Source organism: Lates calcarifer, linkage group LG8 (genome assembly GCF_001640805.2).
Source record: "Lates calcarifer isolate ASB-BC8 linkage group LG8, TLL_Latcal_v3, whole genome shotgun sequence".
Classification (NCBI taxonomy): Eukaryota; Metazoa; Chordata; class Actinopteri; family Centropomidae; genus Lates; species Lates calcarifer.
In genome coordinates, this window is record NC_066840.1 from 21,421,684 (window position 1) to 21,447,529 (window position 25,846).

At 38.1% G+C, this 25,846-nt stretch overlaps 1 protein-coding gene across 4 annotated transcripts in view; it reads left to right on the forward strand.

Annotated features, from left to right (window-relative positions):
• Positions 1-25,846, forward strand: part of ldb2a (LIM domain binding 2a) — an 89,318-nt gene that overhangs the window by 7,314 nt on the left and 56,158 nt on the right. For all 4 annotated transcript variants that reach the window (XM_018687645.2, XM_018687644.2, XM_051072530.1 and 1 more), the window contains exon 2: positions 14,227-14,329. In XM_018687645.2, coding sequence (XP_018543161.1) covers positions 14,227-14,329 — 103 coding nt within the window. The remainder of the gene's footprint in view (positions 1-14,226; positions 14,330-25,846) is intronic.

Here is a 25,846-nt window from a genome sequence, read left to right on the forward strand (position 1 = left end):
AACAAAAGCAGAGATTTCATGTAAAAATGCTCCTGTTTGTCAGCTTGAATCACAAACAGAAGAGTGTCCCACCCCTTCCATGTTGATGCTGTAGTTTTCTCTGAAGAGCGATCTACAAGGTAGAGCTGAAAATATTAGCAGGCGATTGACAGAAAAATAATTGTTTAGGACACTTTTCAAACATAAAGGCCAAAACTTTCCTCCAGTTTCAGTTTGTCATGTGAGAGGAGTTGATGCTCTCCTTTGTCTTGTGTGATAGTAAACTGAATATCTTTGGATTTTTTTGAGTGTTGGTCAGAGAAAACAAGTATTTAGCTGGGATCACTTTAGGTTGCAAACTAATCAATCAGTTAAGGAAATAATTGGTAGGTTAATTAGTAATCAAAATAATCATTAGTTGCAGCCCTAATCAAAGCTGTCCCAAAACAAAGGTAAGAAAATGTGCAGATATTTTGGCATTTACTGTGTCATGCCTTAGGTGTAAAGTAAGATATGACAGTCCAGCTGTGGTGGTAAATGTGAGCATGCTGTGTGCAGTTTATCACCTCAAACACAGCAATCTGACAGTGTTTCATGATTTCTGACAGTTTATAGTTTTCCTAAAATACATAAACCAAAACTTCTAGTCAACTGAGAAACATTTTATGTGGGTAAGTACTTCTCAGCAGGGACATTTTTTGCAGTGTACGTGTGTGAAACTGGCTGAGAGTAATTACCAGAAAGGTGTTGAACATTGCGGTGCCCTTATCTGAACCATTACTGTTGGATTTATCTGCCATCAGAGGAAACGGGCTGCTGTAGGTATCACTGAGAAGGCTTCGAAGGTGTAACAACTGTGGTTTTAATCACTTTTTTTCATGAAGTAAACTGAACAATATGCTTTCAAATCAATTATTACAAATATGTTAAGCATATTGTATGTGCAGTCTCTTCTTGAGGTGTTTATGTTTAGATCCTTTTTGCAGTTAAAACCTGCACACCTAATTTATTAATCAGTTAATAATGAAGTGGTAGTTGATTGGACAATGTTGATTTTAACATTGTGAATCAAATTATCAAATACATTTGGAATTAAAGCTAATTTTCAGTCAGGCTGGTTACATTACTCTACATTTATGTCTTAAATAAGTCTACAACATTTGTTGTTTACTCGGCTTGCTGACTGAACAGCATTATTATTTATTTCTCCAGTCTCTAATATGTGCTGATATTATGATTTGCAGCCTTATTGACAATGAAGAGACATCTGCTTTTGTGGACTCGTAAAACATTGCTTGGAGCTCTTACATTCAAAAACAAAAACATTTTATATTTTCATAATGCTGCCAGTCAGTGAAAGGACTGAATCACATTAGCTTCTGCTTCCCTTAGTTAATTCCCTGCCAACATCCCCCGCGCTAAATTAAAGAATAATAGTGCTAAAAGGTGAGCGGACAGGCTGATAGTTTTGAAAAGAAAAGGAAAAAGTAACCTCATCCCCAGAAAACTGTGCATCTTTTACCTGTCTATCATTTTATGCTTTAGAAAGCCGCCCTTTGGTGTAAAATAATTGAATAGAGACAGGAAGGACAAAATCATAAATGCAGTTTTCCTGTTTTGAAGTTTAGGAACACTGCATATTCTGCACATGTTGATACAATTTAACAGCACAATTAAAACACTATTCTGTCTTATTCCAAGTTGCGGATCACAGTAATTAGTGTCTGTTTATACAGAGTACAGTGATAGATAGTCAGATAACTTTATTAATCCCCAGGGGAAACTAGTTTGGTCTTCCATGCTTTGTGACGGAAGTCATTCAGGCCACAGGAGACAACATAGGAAAGAGAGCTGCCACTACAACTAAGATGTTCCAGGAAGACATTAGTGTTGCTCAGGAACACACGTAGCCAAAGAAATTAAACAAACAATATCTTTAAAGTGGCTAAATTGATTTTTATAAAGACAATATATCAATTGATGATGTGACAGGGGTCGCTTGCAGTGATGAACCTATAGAGAATTATCATCTGAATCTGTAGCTCCCCTTGGATATACAGTGCTTTACAATTAATTTCAGCTCATTGTCTGACCTACAACTTATGGTGTTCTTTCCAGCTGAAACAGGTAGCTCTTTCCAGTGACAAATCTCTAAAAAACCAAGTGCACGCTACCAGGCAGGCACAGTAAACAGTCACAGTTAATGACTATCTGGTGAACATGGTGGAGTATTTAGCAGCTAAAATTCCAGATATTTCTCTCCGGAGCTGGGGGGAGACCAAAAACAGAGCTAAAAAGAGGGAATACTGCAATCAATCATAAATAATACACCTGAAAATGAGTCAATTTAACAATACAATTGAATTACATCTTACAAACTACATTGAAAAACACAACTCATGTCTCAGGAAACAGTCGTTCAAAAGGTTTCACTGCTGTGGGCTCAAAAGACCTTAAATCAGAGCTGAAGCTGGGGCATGGCAGCATCCCTAATTGGTCACATAGCACGCTTTTTAGAAAAGAAAAAACAGGGGTCTGTCAAAAATGGTTTTAACTCTCCCTTTGGTTCATTCTCTGGAAACTTCTAGTGAATTATGGGTAAAACCTATAAAAGAATAGGCCTTCAAAAATTAAATGTTTATTTCAAATCTGTGTCATAAATGTGAAAACGATGTTATATCTGTAGGTTATGATTTTGGAACTGGTCATTTCATGAGGCTCCATTTGTTCATCAAATATGTTTTGCATTAATTTAATATTTTAACTTGCTGTTTGTTTGCAAGTAAATGCAAATGTAAATTATACTTATAACAATTATATAATGAAAACATTGTAATATTCTACTGTACTGGAGAAACATTGCAAAGATATACACAGGTGTGGATATGATCTCTTCTAACATTTATACTTTATATCATACAGTCTCATTTTCAGTGTGTAGGTCCTAATGTGTAATATCACACTGTACATGGGATGCTCTGAGAGGATGTTCCCAGAAAATCATATGAAAAAAAGGGAAAGACCTCTGGTCAAACAATGAGCGTCAGTCACATCCAGCAGGATGCTCGGACAATAGACCCACCTTTTTCCTGGCTCTTTCCCATGGTTCCTTCCAGGCTGCACTGTCGCTCAGATAACGGAGGAGACAGACGGGCCTGTAGTCCGTCTATGTCCTGTTGTTCTCCCTCCCCGATGTCCTAACAAATCAGTCCCATAACAGAAAGGTCACAGGTTGGATCCTTGCATCCTAACAACTTTGTTAGGGTCTTTGAGGGAGATGCTGAGCCATGTGTTGACCCTTGTTTGCAGTATTTAAAAACTAATCACGTCCTGAGATCCCCAGACCACTTCCAAGAGTTTTTTGCCCATTTAGGCGATGATAAATTCATTTAGCTAATGTCAACCATTGTTTATAGTTGTTGGGACATGTCTTTGGTATAGTTTTGTAATGCAAATTATATACTATGTACTCTGGATTAGGCCATAAACAAGATGAGAGGCTCTGTGAGGCTTTGAGCTAAATGCTGTAATAAACATCAGCATGCTAACACTCACAGTAACAACATGCTTTTTAAGTTTAGTTTGTGTAATGTTTATCATGTTTGTTTCCTTAGTTTAGCATGTTAGCACGCTAGCAGTTGCTAATTTGTACTAAAAAAAATGAGCAAAGCTGTGGCTGAATATGTTTTGAGGAGAATGTCATGATAGTTGTATAATTACATTCTGGATACACTGACGTTTTGATCTGAAGATGGCACTAGATACAAAGTTCAGGGGTCTCCAGTGTTATTGCAGTTCATCCTGAAGAGGACATGAATGTCTTTATTACATTTCATGTCAGTTTATCCTGCAGTTTTTATTTGCACAAAACCTCATGGTGTTGTAAATGTCTGTAGAGAATTTCATTGCAATCCATACAGCAGTTATTAACATATTTTGTTTTGGATCAACCAACAGACTGACATTAGCATCCACTAAGGCTAAAACCTGGCTAAAAACATAAGATTTTTTTGCAATTAAATTGATTGGTTTGTGTTCCACTTACAGTGTAGCTTGTAGAAAACAGTGTAACTCTTGCCGCACACTTAACAGAAAAATATTCAAACTTATACTATTTCATCATCGAGCAGAAAAGAAAAAGTTTAGCAGTAGATACGATGAACACAGGGGAGACACACTGTACTTGAGGTTAGTTACACCAGGAGCCAGCCTCTGCTCTGTGCTGGTTTCTGGGTGTTTCGTCATTTCACTGATCAGCTGTTTGACTACTGTTTTTCCTATGAGATGAACTTAACTAATCTGAATAAGCAGGGAGAGGAGCACAGAAAATCAGCAGCCCAGTCTATTTTTTATTGCCTTATCTATTTTTTTAAATATAAATTTAGTCAGGAAAAACACTTGCTGAGCAGTCATGCTTGTCTTTAGCATATATGTTAGCATATCCTCCGGGCATGAATATGAACTAACAATGCTTTAGTCAGATGCAAGCTCTTTGTAAAAACATCCTACGTGTGGGCATGTATTCGCTTTACTGAGGTGTTATTAAGCAAGACACTGAATGCATACCAGCTCTGTGAGCGCTGCATTATAGCTGACCCTGACCTCTGGGCTCCATCATTCTTATACCAGCATAGGGAAAATGTGGGTTTACAGTGATTGTTATTGTCATTAATGGAACATCAGTCTAATTGCTTAATCCAATGGCTTCACAGTCACTGTCACTCTTGCTTGATATACAACATGAGTCATAATTTAAACATGTATTTAAAAAAATATTGATTAAGATGAAATATTCAGCAAAACAAATCAAATTTTGAAAATATTGTGAAGCACTGAGAAAGCTGTTCATTTTGAATATTTAATGTGATTGGATTTTATATTAACCACCAATATTTCTTTAAATGCTCTTCTTCATGCGCACAACCTCCATCAGTATGGTCGCGTTCGTCAGCCTAACGAGCAACAGGTGAGGATTTGTTTAACACAGCAGCATCACAACAGAGCACATTCATTTAAACTGAACAATATCAGTGGATTTGATGAAATCCAGTATTGATTGAGCTTCTTGTTAAGCCGTGGGAGGAAGTGTGCCATGTGCTGATTGTTTATTGGTCTAATTAGCTCAGCGGTGGGGAATAACAGGCCACAGTGGCAGAATAGTGTTAGTGCGTCCAAGTCGGAACCCGAATCCTCAATTTCCTTTTCATTGTAATTTCTCATGGGTGCAGTAAATAATTTTATTTCCCTGCTTTGTCATTCATGCACTTTGTTGTTCTTTTAGTGTTTTCCTCCTTATTGATATTTGTTGTCACTTAAGATGGTGCCTTATTCTTGTGCCTTTGACGGTGGTATTGACTCATTCCTGTTTGTTTCTATTGAGCTGAGACATTTTTTTAAACAGCTAGGCTGTTTACTGAACCTGTACACATTTCAGCTTTTTGCCTTTTAATTAGCAGATATGAAAAACTAAACTGCAACTAATGATTGCACAATATTTTTTATTCAAACATTTGTTTAATCATTTAATGATAAGAAAAATGTCCCAGATCCCAAGGTGACATCTTCAAATAGCCAGTTTTGGCTGACCAGCAGTCCTAAACCCAAAGATATTCATTTTTTTATTACATAAAACAGAGAAAAGCATGAAATCCTCCACTGTTATGGGTCAGGATCACAGATAAATCTGACTTGTCACAAGATGACAAACATGTTTGAGAGAAAAACAAACACTTTCTTCTGCACCATAAAATATTGTTTAGTTTTTAGGAAATGTCTGCTATCTTGTGAAATATTGTTTTTTACCTGTTCTGGCCTTATTTTAAAACTTTCTTCTGAAAGATAAAAAAAACACTCTTGCTTAAAGTCTTCACATCTCTTAGAAATATTGTTTGATGTTTAATGAAGGTTCAGGGAGTTAGTTTTCTTTTTTAAGTTGCCAAATTGTTGTCTATTATCTTCTGTTGATTATTATTTTTGTTTACCTGAGTCTCATTCGTCAGTAAGTCAGTGTGTATATTGATCAAGGGCACTTCAGCAAGACAGTGTTATTATTGCTGTCAATGATCAATCCTGTAACCTTCTGGGTGAAAGTCAGCAGTGTTGAATGTACTCTGCAGCTTATCTTCATGCATGTTTCTTGCATTAAAACAGCAGACTAATGATTTCTGTGTATTAACCTTGACCCTAAACCTATACTGTTACACAAACAGCGGCCTCTGTCTGCTGCTTGTAACTTCTGACACTAAAAAAAGAGAGAGAGAAAATGGGACCAGTGCCTAAGTAAATTGGCAGACATGCAATCTAATGTGGGAGCTTCTTCATGGACTTCATTTATAGGGAGAAAGTTCATTCTTGGTGAACGTGCAGTGGCTGTTGAAGGGCAATGACTTTTCTCTCTCTCTACCTCGCTGCATTCATTTCTCTTCATTTGCATAATGCTTGGCTGGTGGCTGTGCTGTGGCCAAATACAGCAACATGTTAACTTTGCATTATATAAGAACACTTAAGACCCAGGAGGATAAACCTGTGCTGATATCAAACATTAGTGCGCACTGACTCTGACATGATTAAAGTGGTGTTGTCTATGTAGTCTAAAGGAGTGGTTCGTGTACTTTGTCATCCTAAGGACCCCATAATAGATACAGTGCCTGTGTGGTAAAGTTTTGTCTCAGGAACCACCTTGTGTGGATATTTATTTTGCACAGAGCCAAGTCAGTCTTACAGTATACTCTGTTCTTTTATTGGACAAACATCAAGTGCGGGCCTGTAACAGTTATTTTCACTTTTGCTTTATCTAGTGATTGTTTTTCTTTTAAGCACCTGATTGTTTGTCTGATCTGTTACGTCCAAAAATTTTGAAAATGAAAAAACCATCACAACTCCCAGAGCCAAAGTTGATGTCATTGCTTGTTTTTGTTCAATCAAGAGTTTAAAAAACAAAGACATTTGATTTAGAGTAGCAAAAACAGCCAATCCTCACGTTTGAAAATCTTAATCCAGCTATTGAATCAAATCTTTTGCTTGTTAAATAACTGATATGATCGATTATTGTCTGGCTGATTATCTGTTGATCAACCAATTGTTTCAGCACTAATCTATTGAATTAAATATGAAAATGTTTCTTTGATTGGTATTCAAATTTGAATTAGCTTAGATTTATTTAACAAATGTGTGAATACATCATATCATGGACATTTCAGACATAAATTACATTTGCTAAAAAGTCCTCCAATCAAGGTGCTGCCACAAAACAAATGAAAATATTTTCTATTGTGCATATTAAGTGCGACTGCCTAGAATAAAACTATAATTTTATTAAACTTATAATTGAAATGTTTTGTCCATCAATGTCCTTCACCATACAATCAAACAAGAGCTACCTTGCTAAAGATCCTTTCCAAACATCTAGAGAGTCTTTGCTTCTGTTAAGCTGTTATGCTCCCCAATAACCTGAAGCTGTTTGAATCTTTGACAACAGTAAAACTTCCTTGGCCCACCAGTCAGCTGGGCTACATGCTATTCAGGAGCTGAATGGGGTTTCAGACATTGGTAATTCTCCAAGGTCAGGCCCCAGACACGCCTACACTCTTGGAGGCTTTTCTGCCACAAGAGGCTGGAAGCAACGGCGAAAAAATACAGACTGACAAAAGCTTGCTGGGAAAATGGCTCATGTTAAACATAGAGACATTAGTGGTTTATGGATTGTTTGAAAGATAGGGCCGGGGAGAGAAAACAGTGGTCTTCTTTTATGTGGCTGTGTTGTGTGTGAATGCACACAATTTTTAAACACGAAATAAAGATGGTTGCACTGTATGTAAAACATGGGTATTTGAATATATTTGTGTATACATGCAGTACACAGCAGTATTCTTGTGCAGTTTGATGCACAGCGCAACTTCTCTTTGTGTTTCTGTTGCCACATTGTGTCATCTGCCTATCCATCCTGTATGGACATTTCTATATGCGAGGACTTAACCCTCGGCTCTGTTGCTCTTTACTCAGGATCCTCCCTATGCTGTCCCTCCAATCCTCTGGATTTCCTATAAATCCCCGGGGCCTGGCTGATTTGTGGTTGGCTAGTGGGCAATTGACACATTGATAAATCCCCCTCAGATGGGGTGCGATCCGTTTGAATCAATAGAGCCTTATCGGCTGACGGCCGTCACGGCTGCGACCATGTCGGTTCACCTCGGGTCCCTCAGAGCTGGCCTGATTTGTAGCATTTGACAACAAACATCGTCACGCCACGTGATTCGTCAGAGAGTCCGCAGGCATAAATGAAGGCAGGACGTTGTCTGTCAGTGAGCAGCAGCAGAGAGGACGGGAGACAGACAGAGAGAGGGTGGTGGATATGAAGAGAGACAGGCAGAGATAAAAACAAAGGGCTGATAGGATATTGGAAGACCGAACAGCACAGGCTTCTTTTTTCATAGTAAATATGTGTCATTTACAATTTTATAACCTGCTACCACTGACAGAATAAAAGTAAAGCTCCTAACATTTCCTGCTGTAGTCAAGGGATTGAAATTGAAGACAACATCCACAGCAGCATGAGCCTTCCGTGTGGTAGGTTCAGCTCCAGCCAGAGGATTCATATGGCTTGTATCCACTGGCCCAGGCTTTAGCTGTTCTGCAGCACGTCTGGCTCCGATCCAGCTTCTCCTCTGTCTTTAGATCCGGGCCAAACCTGGCCTGTCCATGGTTCGGCCAGCCACGTTTCACAACTTGGCGAGGCGCTGCCCAAAAGCTGCCCAAAAGCTCCAGTTTGGAGGATTAATGGTTACTGATTCTAAATGGAACTTTCCCTGGATAAAATGGAAAAGTTTTGAGCAACATTTAGCTTTATTAGCTTGCACTACTAAATGTGTATTTAATTCACAAAATAAGTGATTTGGAGAAGTGCAATGGAACTGCCAAGTGTCGTTTGTTTTATTGTTGTGAATGCTGAAACTAAATGCTGCTCATGTCGCCTGAAATGTGCTTGTTATTTTCAGATTCCTCTGTTGTCTGGGTGGGAGGCTTTTCAACAGAGACACAAACTAAACCATATCATCTATGGTTGAACCCTGCTGGGCTGAGCAGAGCTAATGGAGACAAGACAATAGACACACTGCTGTCAGCTCTGCTCTTTGTGAAATACATGCTCTTTATTTTTTGGGTGGTTTTGAGCCAAATATCAGTAGAATGCCAAAATTAACTATATTGAGTTTGAGCAGAAATATTATTTTGTTAAATTGCTCAGTTTAAGGAAAATGCTTGAAAGCAAGGAGGGAAGGGCACTGCGAGGAATTATTTCAAAATAATAGTAAAAGTGAGTCTAACAAAGATACCATAGTGGAAAGCAGAAAGTGAAGCCAGCATGAGTGAAACACTGTTTAAATCAGAATGACGGTCAGGTTAACTAACCCTCTTCTGTAAAAGTGAATAAGGGGGATTTTAAAGAAGACAGTAGTCTGTAAAACAGAGAAGTGGGAGCTTAAGTAAAACACTTTTCATTAAAACAGTAAGAGGAAGCTTAATGAATACCGGAGTCTATAAAACGGAGTGATGGGAGCCCTCAGGATGACAGCACTCGAAAAATTTATCTCCAGCACTAAATCCAGGCAGTTTATGTCAAAATGGGGATCACGCTTATTCATGAAATCCTCCAACCTGTTTCAGCAGCAGGGAAAGTTCAACAGAGACATTCAGGTGAAATACAGTTTTGTGTTTGGCACCACAAAACATGAAGTTGCAGAAAGTAAAGGATAAAGCTGGAGATATTCTGTGTTTTTTGCTGTAGGTACTGGAGATGGAATTAATTTGAACTACTCTGGACACATTCAACAATGCATCAGTTTTTAGAAGCTGGTCGCATGTTTTGTTTTTAAAATGTGAATCTGCAAAGTATTTGTTCTTGAAGTAATTGTTTGTTCGTTGGAGCTTTTATTTTGAAGGTGTAATGCCGGAAGGAGGTATAAACGCGCAGGTAAACATTAGAAGGAGGCGATGAAGAAAAATATCGTTTTTCGAATTAGTTCCGCAACTGGCTGACAAGGATACAAGGTTTGTCGGGATTTCCTTTTATGTCGTCTTATATATTCAGCGATACTATAACGTTTCACATAGTTTTAATAAGTTCGAAAGTGAGAGTTTGTACGCTACCAAGGCGGCCATATTGGCTCACCGCGGTCAGTTGACATGTCTGTGCTTAAATTAGCTTTGCTAGTGATTCAGTGTTGTTATGAAACTGTACATTATACAGATAAAAACCAATCTTACTGCTTCATTTTGAGTTAAATAAACTGTCTTGTAGCACTCTGTGATAGACTTACTCCTGACTGCAGTATAAAAAGCAATAGAGTTGAAACGACTTGATTAATTAATAAGCTAACTGACAGAAAATTAATAAACAACTACAGTATTTTAATAATTGATTTATCATCACATCATTTACAAGCAGAAACATCAAACATCTTCTTGTTACAGCTTCTCAAATGCATGATTAGCTACTTTCCCCCCGTTTTATGTGACTTTAATTTTAATGTCAGTGTTACTTTACTGACCAATCAATTGGTGTATAAAGTGTCAGTAAACACTGAAAAATATTTTGATTTACCACATTCTGAAATATTCAGATGTCTTGCTTTATTTGACCAACAGACCAAAACCCAAAGATGTCCAGTTTCCAGTTGTATATGATGATGAAAAATACTGAAACAATTACTTGATTAACAAAGGAAAGTGTCACTTAGCTGTTGATCAACTAATTGAGTACATGACTAATCATTGTTGCTCTGTTTATCATAAGAAATGTTTCATTAAAAATAGTTCCAGTATAGAAAATGTCTGTGCAGAGCAGGTTGCACAGTGAGATTGTTGAGAGCTTCTGTGTGTGTGTAGAAAGTGTTTTGTTCACCCTTCACTTGACTGTCAATCCCCAGAGTCCCCGCCCCCTCATGGTACTGGATTATGGGTTGAACTCAATCTGAATGCTGAGCAGCACCAAAGTCGTTCTCTTTCTCCCCCTGTCTATTTTGTCCTGGTGTGTCACTCTTCTCCCGTCTTTCTGAAATAGATGTATGCGCATGAAACGGACACCACACACATGCTGGCTGTTCACACCTGCTGATTCCCACCGTATGACACAGTCAGTCAAACACACATACACATGGACACACACACACACATACAACACAGCAGCTCTTGCAGTTCATTCCCAGTGGACAGCCGGTCAGTGTTGTGTCTTTGAGCGGCATATTTCCCTTTCAAGTAAAGATTTTCAGGCAGGGATTGTTTTGTTTTGATGCTACACCACCACCTACACTGGCAGCTCATTCTCACCATGTCTGCCATGAACTCTATGTAAACACACTTCCATACAATACCACATATCCCAGAGATGCACATATACACGGAGAGTACCCTGGCACGTAATCATATCGTATATTCCTTTTTTTTTTTTGTTTACAGAAAAAGCTTAGTGATGTATTTTAGCACTGGTCTGATATTTAAACTCAGAAGTTACACTGATAGATTGATTTTGATGAAGTCAGTATGCCAAACATGATGTTTCTGGCAGAGATGGTCCCATTTTTGATTAAACTTGCAGCACTGGTGCGACTGGCTCAATGTTGGGGTGCTGAAAATTTTGTTGAAGAAAAAGGAGGACCAAAATTTTCAAACACTGAAAGGCCATAATTGCTGTGTACCTGCTTCAACTTTAACAGAACTTTAATTCAAATTTCAATTTAACTTTTTAAATCAGTTATGTAAGCAAAAAGGAAAAAAGACTAGACATTTTGCTGCTTCCAGCTTCCCAATTGTGAAGATCTGCTGCTTCTCTCTGTTTCATATTGTTGTACATTTTCAGGAAAACAGTACAGTAAATACATTTGGGCCTGTTGATTGGACAAAGCAAGGAATATGAAGATGTAATCTTGGACTCTGAGAAACTGTGATAGCCATTTTTTGCTCTTTTTTTGACATTTTATAGACCAAATTAAATGATTAATCAAAAAGACAATCAAGCATTGGACTGTAAGTTTCAGTATCAGTTTATCTGCTAATTATTTTCTCAATAGATCGATGAGTCTCTTGGTCTGTAAAATGTGAGAAAATAGTGATAAATTCGTTCCCAGTTTCTCAGAGTCCAAGGTCACGTCTTCAGATGCCTTGTTCTGTCTGACCAACAGTCAAAAACTCAAAAATACTCAATTCAAAATAATGAAAAAACAGAGAGAAGCAGGAAATCTTCATATTCAAGAGGCTGAAAATTAACAGCAAGCAACAAACCTCAATGTCTAAAATGCCTTATAAAAATAAAAAATTAAAATAAATTCTCAGTTCAGTCTGTAGTCCGCAGTTCAGCTGATTGGTAGCCAGCCAAAAGACCTCCCCACTAACTCATGATCACCTATTGATTGATGAAGGTGCAGGTTCAGGTCCCCCTTACCACATCTTTTCCCCTTTGCATCCAACTCATTGTGTTTGAGACACGTTGACCTGCGGGGCGCCCCCCGGTCGCTGCTTATTGGGCTTGACACTGCTCGATGGTGACAACGCTAATTGTCAACATCTGGGAAGTGCTTGCCATCCCTCAGCCCTGCGCAGAATGAAACGTGGCGATCTGTCATAACGTGTCAGAGGAAATTAGCATCAGTTGAACGTTGTTGGGTGGAGGGGGAGGAGGGCAGGGGGAGGGCAAGGGGAGTGGATGTTCTCCCGCCAACATTATCAGGGGTTTTAGTGAGGTGGAGGAAGAGGGTGAATGGCTATTAAAGGAATAATTTCAGGGCAAATATATGAATGCGTTTCTATTACTGCTGTTACTGTGGCTACAACAACTACTACTACTGCTACTACTACTACTACTATCGCTTGTTACTAATAGTAATACTAATTCTAGTGTTACAGATTCTACCGCAACTATTACCTCTATTATTTTTACTCTTACCACTTATACTTGCCTACAGCCTACTACTACTAGCCTACTGCTTGTAGTGTTACAACCCAAACTATTTCTACTACTACTACAGCTGCTGATTTCAGTATGAATAACTACTACTAATGATGCTGTAATTTTTAGTGAATAGGTATAATAAGTATTGGTATTGTTGGCATTACAGCTTAAATTACTTGAACTAAATACAACTACTATTCCTGCTGATAGTACGACTGCTACTACTAGTGGCACTATTACTATTAGGGCACTACTACTGTTGCTACTTCCACTACTACAGTTTAAAGTTAATTACTTCTAATTTGTTTACTGATACTTAGAAATTAAAAACATTTAAAAGAACATACTCCTACTACTATTACTACAAATGATTATACTATTAATAATGGTAATAATAATTATGACTGATAATAGCACTTTTAAAGGTACAAGCTAAACATATCTTCACCTGCTGTGAAAAGTAGCGGCAGCAGTGAATTATAAAGCTGTTGGACTTCAGCTTGTATTTCAGACTTGTAGGAGCCTCAGGCAGGGCTCTCCCAAAGTCCAGGCTTAAGAAAAGTAAAGGGTGTTACCAGGCTTTGGGTTTACATCGACCTGTATTGCAAGCTTTTAGGCCAGCAGCCAGCATCCTCTTTGAGATCACTTTTTAAAACCTGATTTATAGAGTCATTTCCATATGCTTGTTATTTATTTTTGTAGCTGTTAGCCCTTTGTTCTTATTCCTCTGCTCTGCAATGTCTTTTTATTGCCCTGTCATAATTTGTTTTAAACATATAACGCATTTGGCTGTTTTACTGTCCATACTTGATCGTTGAAGCACTTTGTAAACTCAAATGTAAACACTGTGATTTAAATAAAGCTCATGAAGTTCATTTTAATGAAAAGGAACCAACAAAACAATCTACAATAAAGGGAATACTTGCCCTGCACTGCTGACTTCATATATCAAAAAACAATGTTCTTTTTTTATCTTGTCTCATACAAAAGCCTGCATAGCCACAATATCTTTGTCTTATCACAATGGATCAATATTGAATTTATGTAAAAAAATGTAATAGCACAAGAGCAACAACCTGGATAAAGGAAATTCACTGGGTTATTAAATAATAGAAGAAAATGAAGAGTTTCATATCAAACTGAAACAACACATGGTCCTTTTCATGGTAACTAAAGTGACATGCTTTTACATGGTGCATATTTTAGAGTTGCTGATGAACCGGAGCCAGTTATTCATATCAGTTCATTCATTCATGCGTCTGCGTACCTGTCTTCATGACCTTTTGTTTCTGTTTGTCCTCTAACAGGAAAGTGACAGTTTGTGGTGGGATGCCTTCGCTACAGAGTTTTTTGAGGAGGACGCCACTCTCACACTTTCCTTCTGCCTCGAAGATGGACCAAAGAGATACAGTAAGGCTCTTCTAATCTTTCAGCAAGCAACAGATAAAGCAGTCATCTCATTTGTTTATTTAGAAAAATTCTTGATTTTTGGATTGTTATGGCCATTATTCACCTATTTTAACCCAATTATTGCAGTTTAAAGAATAATTATTTAAATTTTTTAAATTAAGTTTAAATAAGTATGTATCTACAAAATATCTTGTGTTTTGTTGTTTTGTCATTCATTCAAAAGCTTTTATATATTTATTTACACCATGTCACACAAACTTCTTTCAGTTATTTTTCATTTATATTGAAGTTGTGCTGCTTCCTGATGCACCTGTCATACCTGTAAAATATACTCACACGACTGTAAATATAGCATCAATATAAAATATTTGCTAGCAGAACTAATGGCACATGTGGTGAACACAAGGATTAATATAATGCATATACTGAGTTCATAAGAAGAAACAGGTGCGCCTGGCCTTCCCTGAATATAAGTTAGCGTGCTTTGCCTCAAAAACAGCCAAAAAGAAGTTTAAAAGGCAATAAACAGCTAAAGATGGCATATTTTGGCTCTTTTTGGTCTCTTGAATGCCACATTTTTCCTTTGCTTTGGAAACCATGGATGTTTTCTAGTTATTTCTTACATTTTATATAAAATTCTGGCATTCCATTCACATTTTTCTTGAAATGAGCTTAAACCAGAAACCTTCTGAAAACATGTCTCCCAAGAAATCAGTGGCTGTGAAGGACAAACCACAATTATGTTTTAAAGAAAATCCCTCCCTCAGATTCTCAGTCTGTGTTGTTCAGCCCTTCTTTGTACTGATTTTCTGATGAAATAGGAAAAAAAAGTTATTTAGTAGCCTGTTTCCACTTTGCTTCAACCTGTTATGTCTGCTTCCAGTCAAGTTATTGATTACTTACATTTCCCAAAATGCCAGTGTAACATCTCTGGGAATTAAATGTGTGAACTTGTTGAGTAAGAAAGTGAGACTTTTCCAGTAAAGATTTGGACCATTGAGTCAAACATTTCTGCATTCTACTCTCCCGAGTCTCTGTCAGTGAGAAAATTGGTATCTCTCTGTCGTCTAACAATAGTTTCCTCTGTGTTTGTGATTGCTGAACATTGGTGCAACATCACACGTAACTACTGGTAACCTCTTTCTGAAAATTTCATTACAGGCCTCTACTGTGGCCTGTGCTTTCTAAAGAGAGATGTAAATGTAAACCACAGTCTTGAAAATAGGCAAATTATTGGGTGTATCTATATTGAGACACTTTGCAAAATGCTGCCATTGTGACAGATCATAATGGTGACTGTGTTGCTGTTTTGGCACTTTTTACCCAGAAGAATCCAGAACAACCTGACGCCATTCCTGTGTTGTACATGTTTTATTTCTAGTAGCCGTGTGACACTGGAGAAATCACGTCAAGTAAAAATCATGTTCATTTTGTGCATTCTCTTCGTTCTGCCGGGTGTTGCTGTAGGTGACTGGCAGCTTTAGCACTTAACACCTTGGATGGACATGAATCACTCCTTGTCGAAGCACCACAAAAACTCAAATGTTTAACACTGTTTACATAAAAACATAAGGAATGAAGTCAAGGAGTGTTTCGGAAACAAAAACCCAGTCACCAAGCTATGAATGTAATTTTCATTTGAACTACATAGAAACACGATGATGTTTTTATCAATTTACTTTTTTCAGTTCATAATATATGTGTAATTTCAGATGAATTTGGTAAACATTGTGTTTTGTGCCCCACTACAGCGAAAAAGAGTTGTAGCTTGTAGCTGTAGTTGTGTCTGTAGCTGTGAGTGGCTTGCTGTTGGCCATAAGTACCTATAAAAAAAACCTAGAAGTTTTCTGTAACCTATAACCTGTAAACTCAAGTTTCTGTGTCAGAAAAAGAGTCAGCAGCTACTTTTTCCAGTACTAGAGTTGTTAGCATACTGTATGGATACCTACTGAGTAAATTCCATAGTAGTCAATAGTTTAACAAATACCCTTATTCATTATTTAGCTGAGGATGAAAAGATTAAAACCACTCATATGTCTGTGCTAGTGCTGCAACTAATGATTATTTTCATTATTGTCTAATCCAGCCCAGTGTTTTATCTGTAAAGCCTCTGAAAAATTCTCTATTGAAGTCCATAGTGATGTCTTCAAATGTCTCTTTTTTCTCCTACCAATAGTTTACAGCCCAAAGATATTCAACAGTTAACAACAGCAACATTGCTACAGGTAAAATTTCCAAGCTCCTGTTGAGTGTTGGATTTTTAAAAAGGTTTCAAAGGCCTTATTTTCAGGAAGTGTTCTCATCACCTCATTGTGTGCACTTTGAACTCAACACCTCAACTGCAGCTACAGTATGTGGTCTTCAGTAGCAAATGACAGAGCAGTGGCTGTTATTGAGTTTGTGATATTGCCCCCTTCATCTCATCTGCATAGGTTCATGTTTTGATATCTGAAACATATTGAATATCACACAGACAAAGATAAGGACGTGGTGCTCTGAAATGAGCAGATGTGTGTAGTGTCTTGCTGTTTGTGTGTGTTAGTGTGTGTGTGTGTGTGTGTGTGTGTGTGTGATTCAGCTCAGTCATGGAGGAGGAAGCGACAGTGAGAGAGAGAGAGAGAGAGAGAGAGAGAGAGAGAGAGAGAGGGAGTGAGTGGAGGATTGTTGTGAGCCGGGCCCCGGTTTGCTTTTCAAATGTAAAAATAAAAATCCCCAGTGGTGTAGAGACGGTAACCCTGTTCCCCCGGGAACGGGAGGCTTAACACCATGGCGATGATGACTCACCGTCAGTTGCAAGCCTTCCTCGATTCACATTCAGGTGCTCGAAGTTACACACACACACATGCACACACACAAACGCATCATCTAGGAAAAATCCACCACCCTCATATGTACCCAGCAACAGATTTGACTCAAAGGAAAAGCTAAGAACTACGCCTTCAGAAAGTGATGTACTTGTCTGTCTAGGCTTCGCATTATATATAGAAAACAACAGTCCAATGTTTTGTGTAGAAATACTGATTGATATGTTCCAGTTAGCTACTCTGTCCACTGCTCAGCAGAGTTGTTAATTTTAGCTGCAGCTACCGAGCAGGTTACAGTGATTCAGCAGGTAGGAGGACGTCAGTGTCTTGCTCAAGGCTGCTTAAAAGTTTTTTGGGAGATTTTCCTGTTGGCTAACTTTCTCAACAAGCAAACACCAAACCTATCCATGAGTCCACTGCAGATGTGGTGTCTCATGCTAAATGCTAACATTCAGTGTAGCTTAGCAACTTGCTTTATGTTATACCATATTACATGTCCTGGCAACACACTGTTCTAATATTTGTTGCCTGAGATGTTACTTTTTTCTTGACAAAATGCAAAGAAAAGAGGACTAGAATAATACATACTGTCAATATGGAAATGGTTTAACTTTATGCATGTTATATATTTTGTTTGACTTAAGTTTTAGATATTATTTGCTGAAATACAACCTCGTAGAAAACTCCAACTGGTTTCAGTTTAAAGCTAAAACTGGAAGTTATACTAAACTGGATTATACATAGTAACATCTGTATGCCTGTGAATGAGACTGGGCAAACATGCAGTAAAAATTATATGAAGATTGTGCACAGATATAAGCTGCCAGGGACAATTTTTACTGTTACTGTTGAATGTGAACATGGAATAAAGAATAATGTATGTAAATGTAAATATACTAATATGTGGCTCAGCAAGTATCTTTAGAGCGTTAGACAGTCTTAGACGGTATTTGAATATGTGAATGTGTTTTTTCAGGGGAAAAAAAACAACACAGATCTCTCTGCCTTTTCTCCCCAGAGCTTATTTCCTCACCTTTTCTATTATACAGAATCATTCTTTTGGCACAGAAATGTCTGTCCTGTCTGTTATCAGGGGGGCTTTGGACTCTTGCATCCTTTGTTTTGTTTTGTTTTTTTTATTTTATTTTACTGTTGGCAGTCCAGAAATTTAAGCTTACTCTGCTGTCAAGCTCATTGTTAGTCACATTGTATAAGAGCACAGCGGCTAACTGCCCAACATATAAAATGTAAATGTGACCAGCAGTGGCCTCACACTGAAATAATCTTTGCTTCCAGCCCTGTGAAGCGCAGATATGTGTAGTTATTGTTGCACAGGTCAGAAGAATGGCACTGACCACTGGAGATGTGAGGGTGTAGGAGGTGGAGAGTGGTTACCAGTGGGTGACAGGACTGTGCATATGTGTTGGAAGGGTTACAACAAAACAAAAGGTCGTAGCATTTTGCAGTGTAACTAAGTGTCTTCAGACAGTGGTACTGTGTAGGACAAAATATTTTTACATTAAGTTCTCAGCAGTATGGATTTTGCATTCATAAGCTGAAGAGAGAATATTTGTATCTTTAGAGATCAAACATATAAAGCAAATGAAAAGGGCAAGTCTTAATATTTGTGTTTTCCTTTATAGCTATTACATGTAAACACATACATTGTGGTTGTATTTGAGGTTATTTCTGGTGAAATGTTTATTTAATATTGAACTAAAACAAGGCAAAAATAATATCCAGCTGAGACACACTCTATGTACTGTATGAAGGAGGAAGTGTAAGTACTCCAATCCTTGTTGACGCTGAATTATATTTCTTGAGTCATTCAGTAGCTTATAGGATAATTACAAAGAAACAATCATTTCACACCATTCTGAGGTGCTCTAATTTCATAACGTTCAGCGGAAGAAAAATTAGAAAAGCCAATTTACCTAATCTGTTTTTTCTTTTTTTTATTGGAAGGACCTGTGTTTAGGCGTTTTGTAACTTGTCTTCAGCGAATGTTAACTGTGGCTTCTTGGAGGAAATGGATCATATTGGAAATACCTTTCTGTTAATTGTTGAAGGATGAACACCAATACATTTGTGTCTTCTATGAGCTCTCTTTTCCTCTGTTTCTGTCTGTATTTATTCTGAAATCAGTTCTGAGCTTCAACTAGGCCTGAAACTATTGTCTAATTAGTAAACCAACAGAAAATCAATTGTTGACTTTGTCCGTTATTTAATTGATTAATCATTCAAGTTGTAAAATTTGGCATTTCAGGCTTCTCAAAATGTGACGAATTGCTGCTTTTCTGTTTTATGTCTTTGTAATGTCTTTTGGGTTTTGAATGCTGGTAGGCCAGAACAAGTTATCTGAATACTTTACTTCATGGTCAGGGAAATGGGCATTTTTCACAGTTTTTCACCAATAGAATTAAGTCATTGTGTTTGGCGCTGGGAACCATGTTAGAGACTAAACGATTGGAAAAAATGCTCAACAAGTTAATCAACAGTGAAAAATAAACCTTAGGCTTAAGCTACCACCAAGGGAGAAAGTAGCCTCAATCTGTATTAGGTATGATATGCAAAGACTGGAGGGCACACCCTAACAGTGCTTTCCCTGTGGCTCATTGAGTTAGTAGTTCCAGCTTTTTTAATGTGAGGTGAGGATTTGCTGCTTTTTCTGTTTTATTTCATTGTGAGCTGAATACCTTTGGTTTTGGACTGTTGTCAGAAAACTGCAAGCAATCTGAAGGTGCCACCTCAGGTTTCTGGAAACTGTGATTTGGCAGTCTTACTGAGATTTTATTGAACAATTATTTGATTGATCAGTATGTAATAATTAACTGCTACCTTAATCTAAAATGCAGGGTATTTTTCATTGGCTGCTGTTCTACTCGCCAATGAGAGACTGAGATAGAAAACCTTCAAATGACAGTCTGTTTCCTGGTGAAATGGAGGAGATTTGACAGTCTTAAGAGCCCGAGCATGTGGCTGCTGTCTGAATAATTTCCCGCCCTGTGTCACTAATGAAAAGCAAACTTCCCTAGATCGTCTGTTGCGTCTAATTGTAATCTACATGTATCAGTAACAATAACCATGTCAGAAGATGACATAAGCAGCTTATCCAGACAGATTGCATTATTTCTTGCCTTTGCCATGTTCTTGCAAAGATCTGAAGAGCACTTAATGTGAGCTGTGAGAATTTTGTAGTCTCAAATATGTCGTAATATTTTATAGCATCTTTGGAAATAAAACTTATTAAAGTCTTGTACTGCCATGAAAATATATTGCTTTGATAAAAGTTAATATTTTTAATGTGTACTTGTTGGCATCATTTAATCTTTCAAGCAGGAGTGTTTTGGTGCATATTTGTGTACCTCTATGTGTGTGTAAAGCAGTTCTCCATCGGTGCAGGCCAATTATTGTTTTCTACACCGAATATTCAGAAACTCTGTCTAATTATACACCCAACTGCCGTGGCCTTAACATTCGCCCCAGTACCTTGTCTGGCTCTGCAATCTATGAGGCATCTGATGAAAGCTGCACTCCATGATGCAATCAAAGAGCAAGGCTCATTTTAGAAGTAGTTCAAACAAGAGAGGAAAAACTCTGCATGTTTAGTGGGCTGGTTCAGGGCAAACTGCGAAAAGTGATTCACAACACATTTACAATTCATCTAGTTATTCTTGCAGTGCTGCACGCAATAATTGCAGCGATAAAATGACCACAGCTAATAATCTTTAAGCAAGCATGAGGACATAATGAGGAGGAAGAAAACAGGGGAAACAGCTTTAATTCGTGTGAAGGAATGAACTGAACTGCCTCTGCCGTGAAGTGGGGGAATTAAAAGTGGGAAATTTTTAATCAATAAACACATTGTGTCCACTTTGAAGCATGATGATGTTTATATCTTTTCTTGGACCAGTCTTGCACATACCAACAACATCATAATGAGTAGTTTTAGCAAGTCATAAATAAATCTTTATTGTATTGGCAGAAAATATCCACTTGTACATTCAATAAAACGTCATCTCTTTAGCAGGTTTTAGTCCAGTGATACACATAAAACACTTGCCAGCTTAATTTATGCTTCAGTCTTTTATTTAGTAAAGGTTGTACTGTGCTGTTTCATATCAGTGGTTTAGTCTGCAGTAATGACCAGCTCTTTATACATAGTCTCATTTATGAGAGCGACTTTTGAAAGGCATAAATCACTTTACTCAGCATATTGATTCAAATGGTTTTCTCCCAAACAAAAGGAATTTGCAAGCTGGCAGACATAAAACTTTGACTGTAACCCACAGGCCTGTATTTAGCATCTATTTTTTTGTTGAATTTTCTACATACTGCCTGGCAACTGCAGAAGTATCCTTTGGGGTACAAGTACTCCTGGTTGGGAATCACTGCTTTGTAAGGCTGTTAGCTTAATGTTTGGGAGGATTGTCTATTTGCCCTGTAGGCACAAAGCAACAGTATTATCCCTGTGGAGCCATATTTCTGGCCATCCAAGGAGAATTAGGTCTGTTTTTCAGTCTCCTTTTAGCTATTTTTTGGTCTCCACCAAGCCCTGTAGGGGGAAAAAAAGTCTATTACTGAAAATGGCTGCTTACCACTGCTAGAGAAAAGGTAGTAGTAAGAAATGTGCTCTAAGATTAGAACAACATGCTTAAAGGCTAAAACGCTGCACAGAGCTGCAATGTTGTGTCATAATTCTCTGTAGGCTCAGCAGTACAAATGACCCCATTCTCATTACATGTAGGCATTTGGTTTCATATTAATTTAATTAATTTGATTACAAGTCCCCATTTCTGAAATATGATACATCACATAGCCTTCAGTGGCCAATCATAAACATGTCTTCAACAAAACCATGTCATAAAGTTTATTTCCAGCCTTAGCCCATTCCTACACTCATTGTTACGTTATTGATATCCAGTGTGTCCTTCGTATATCATTTTATAATGATGTTAATGGCCAGTCTGAGTCAAGACCTCTACATATCTTTATGATGTTTACAGCCAGTCCAGTCTCACCCCAGTGTTAAACACATTATGCCTTGGCGGCATACGTAATCAGAATGATGTTTACAGACAGAGTTCATACAGTATCTGTGTGAAAGAAACCTGAATGGAGGCCTGAGATGGAAGGATAAGTCTAGTGCTGTGATCTGACTCTCCTTCTGTTGAATAAAAGATTGACAACGGAGGGTTGGGAAGGACTTGTTGGAGGGGGGCTGTGTTATTGAATTGGGTGGTGGGATGAAGAGGAGGAGAGGCGGAGTCCCAAATGAAGGTATGGGAGTGGTGCAGTGTTGGCCTGCCTGCCTGTCTGCCTGTTTGTGTGTTCATGTGTGTGTATGTATGCCTCTGTATCTGTATCTCATTGTGAGTGTGTTTTCTCTGTTCAAGCAATGTTTGTGTGTGAATGTGCATGTCTCGGTGAATGTGTGTGTATGTTGGGCTGAGAGTTAAAGCAGTATCTCAGTGCTTCTGTGGAGGGGGTTGTTTTGAAAAGAGGAGGGGGTTTGGTGGTGGTTGTGGCGGTGGTGGTGGTGGGGGGCAGTGTGCGGAGCTGCTTTACAGAGAGATGGATAGGATGGTTTGAAGGTGTAGAGGGGTGATTGGCAGGCGGGATGATGCGGCCCTGGCTCAGCTGCAGCGCTGAGATGTAGGCTGTTGCTGATTGACAGTCGAGCCGAGCCTGGGAACCACAGCGCTGGATCGGCCACAAAGAGAGAGACAGAGGGGGAAAGAGAACGAGAGGAGACAGAGGGAGAAAAATTATAGATTTAAACCAAAATATGTAGCTTCAACATTCTGCTGTGTGTTCTGTTCCTGGATAGTTCGACACTGCCATCTATTGTAAACTGTGCTGGTGGCATTTATATGATATTTCTTACAGTTGACAATGTGCTAATCAAGCTTCTGTCTGTTTAACTGAGTTGAGCAAAGAGAGAATGATGAAGGGAGAAATACAGAGAGTTAGAAAGAGGACTGAATGTCAGCTCACTCTTTGTAAAAACTAACAATGAGTCATAAGGAAAGCACTGGGAGGATGTAGAAATCTATGTAATGTATATGAGCAGGTAAAATAATATGCAGCAAGTGCCCTGTAATATGTGACTAACAATCATCAATCACCGATACAGAGCAGGGCCTCCTTTATCCTTCACGATAGCTTTCGTTCTAGGCAGCAACTAATGCTTTTGTTGATTATTTGGGATAATTTTTCCATTGATTGATTTTTTTTAATGGGTAAAAATGCCCAGCACAAGTTCCCAGAGCCAATTATGATGACTTCAAATTGCTTGTTTGTCTGACCAAAACACATAAATATTCAATTTACAAGGATATAAAACAGAGAAATTGGCAGATCTTTAAATTTGAGAGGCAAGAACCAACAAATTTCAGCCTGATAAATGACTTAAGGAATTATCAAAATTGTTGTTGATTATTTTCTGTCAGATAACAAATTGATTAATCAACAAACTGTTCCAACACTCCTTGTTGATGTGATGTAATTTAATCTCAAAGTTTGTGTAGCAAAATGTTGGAATTGTCTTCAAGGAGAAAAATCTTTTCGGTGGAAATCCTTAACAAAGGTTCAGAATTGTTCAGAGATGCTAAATGGTGAGGCTGCGCAAGGTGTTGACTTCATCTTGCTGTTCATGAAGTTGCCTTTAAATAAATACATTTTCCTCCATTGCTTGGTGATCTAAGTTTTGCGTCTCTAAACCCTGTGTTATGCAACTTTGTAATCTGGCCTTGGATACAGGCGGTTTCTGAATGACAGCCCAGTTGTAAATACCAGCTTTGTGAAACTCTCAGCACACAGGTTTTGATCAGGCTGTATGTCAGTCTGAGGTGCTCATTTCATTCTGTGGTAACACAAAAAAGTCTTTGTCTGTCTCTGTTGGTAAGTTTTGACCTAGAGGTCCACAAAGGACTGCCTTTTTTTTTTTTTCCCCCTCAAACCACCGTCTGCCTGCTTGGTAGGATTTCCGACCCTTACCGCCTGCTCCCGCAGCTCCATGATCCCACTCCTGTCTGCTCCTGCAGAGATTCTGAACACTCCCGCTCGCAGCAATACTTTCTTCTGCAATCCTGTCTGCCCCATTCCGCAGAGAAAATAAGACGCTTGTAGCCCTTATAGATTTTGTTTTAGAAACTAAAGAAATTATATTACAGTTACTCAGCATTTTAATAAGCCACTTTAAGAAGCCTGGACTGAAAATAAGACCTAATACATGCCTATAAACGTAAAAAAGAAACAAGACAAACAGCTTTCAGGCATTATCAGATAAGAGTTTTGGATCATGTCCCCATTTCTCTGATGGTTTACATTGTTTCCAATAGCAACAGATAGAAACAAGATACTGGACTTTAAAGCAGAAATGTTACTGTTATTATTTACAGATCAGATTTGGATCAGAAATGGCAATTCTATTTAATGTTACTGATGTTTGAAGGAAATGTATGTAGCCAACCAGTAAATCTAATAAGAGAGTAAGATGAGAGCAAATGAGAAAAACTGAAACTAAAATTTATCTGATATTGTATTCTGAGGCACAGGGGATGGTGATTTTTTTAATATTATGTCCAGCACAGAAATATACCATGCCTGGATGGGGTTACAGGTCACCACAAGTTAATATAAACCAGAACCAGAAAGCAGAACTTAGATTTTCAAATTATATTCCAGAAATATAGAATACCCGCTCACAAAACTTTGCATACTCCCATAGACCTTCAAGTCTATGTGGAAAAAAAGGCAAATAACAAGTAAAGTAAGAATAATTAAATAGTTGATCTCTTTCCAAGGTTTTGAGACATAGTTCAAGTTCAGAAACTGTCTGTGGAAACACATAGAGAGAATTTTATACTAAAAAGACCAACTTTAGAAAATATTCACTTGATTTAACTCACTCGGTCTGCTGAAGGTTCATATTAGCTTTAAAATCTAGAATACACTTTTCCACAGAACAAGGACTGCAGATTTTGTCCCCCACCAGGAAGGTATTTTTCAGTGTCAGGAGGATTCTTAGAGGCACCTGACTATTGTTGTAAGACAGACATGAAGAAATGTCTCTGCTCTTATCCCACAATGATGATGCAGACCACAAGCTCCACCTGCATAATAATAATGCTGATCACATAATAAACATCCTGCATGTACAACATTTGTGTTGGGTGCTGTAGGACCTGCAGGATCCTACTCCCATTGCAGCCCTCTATTCTGACTGTGTGGCAGCTATTTGTCTTAACTAATGCAGTTTGTCTGTTTGCTGTTTGTTTGCAGTTTCTTGTGATCTGGAACTTTGCCTAAATTGGCCATTAAAACTTATATAAAAAGTACAAATTTAATGTTATTAAATAATTGGTAAAGGAATCAATATCAGTTGCAGGTTGTGTTTTTGTTATTTTATACACTGTCTGACTGCAATGTCTGCCTGATGGCAATTAAGACATTGTTGATTGTTCAGCTGGTGCCAGAACAGAGAGAGTTTTACTATTTCTGTCTATTTTTCACCCGGCGATAAGCCTGTTATCGTTGCCTCTCTGCAACTGGCCTCTTCTTCTCTGTGTGTGTGTGTGTGTGTGTGTGTGTGTGTGTGTGTGTGGTTTGTGCAACCAATCAGATCGAATGCCACCAGTCTGAGAGTTGAGTGAGATGAACATGGTGGTGGCTACTTCACATTATCAAGCAACAAGTAAAAAAAAAAAAG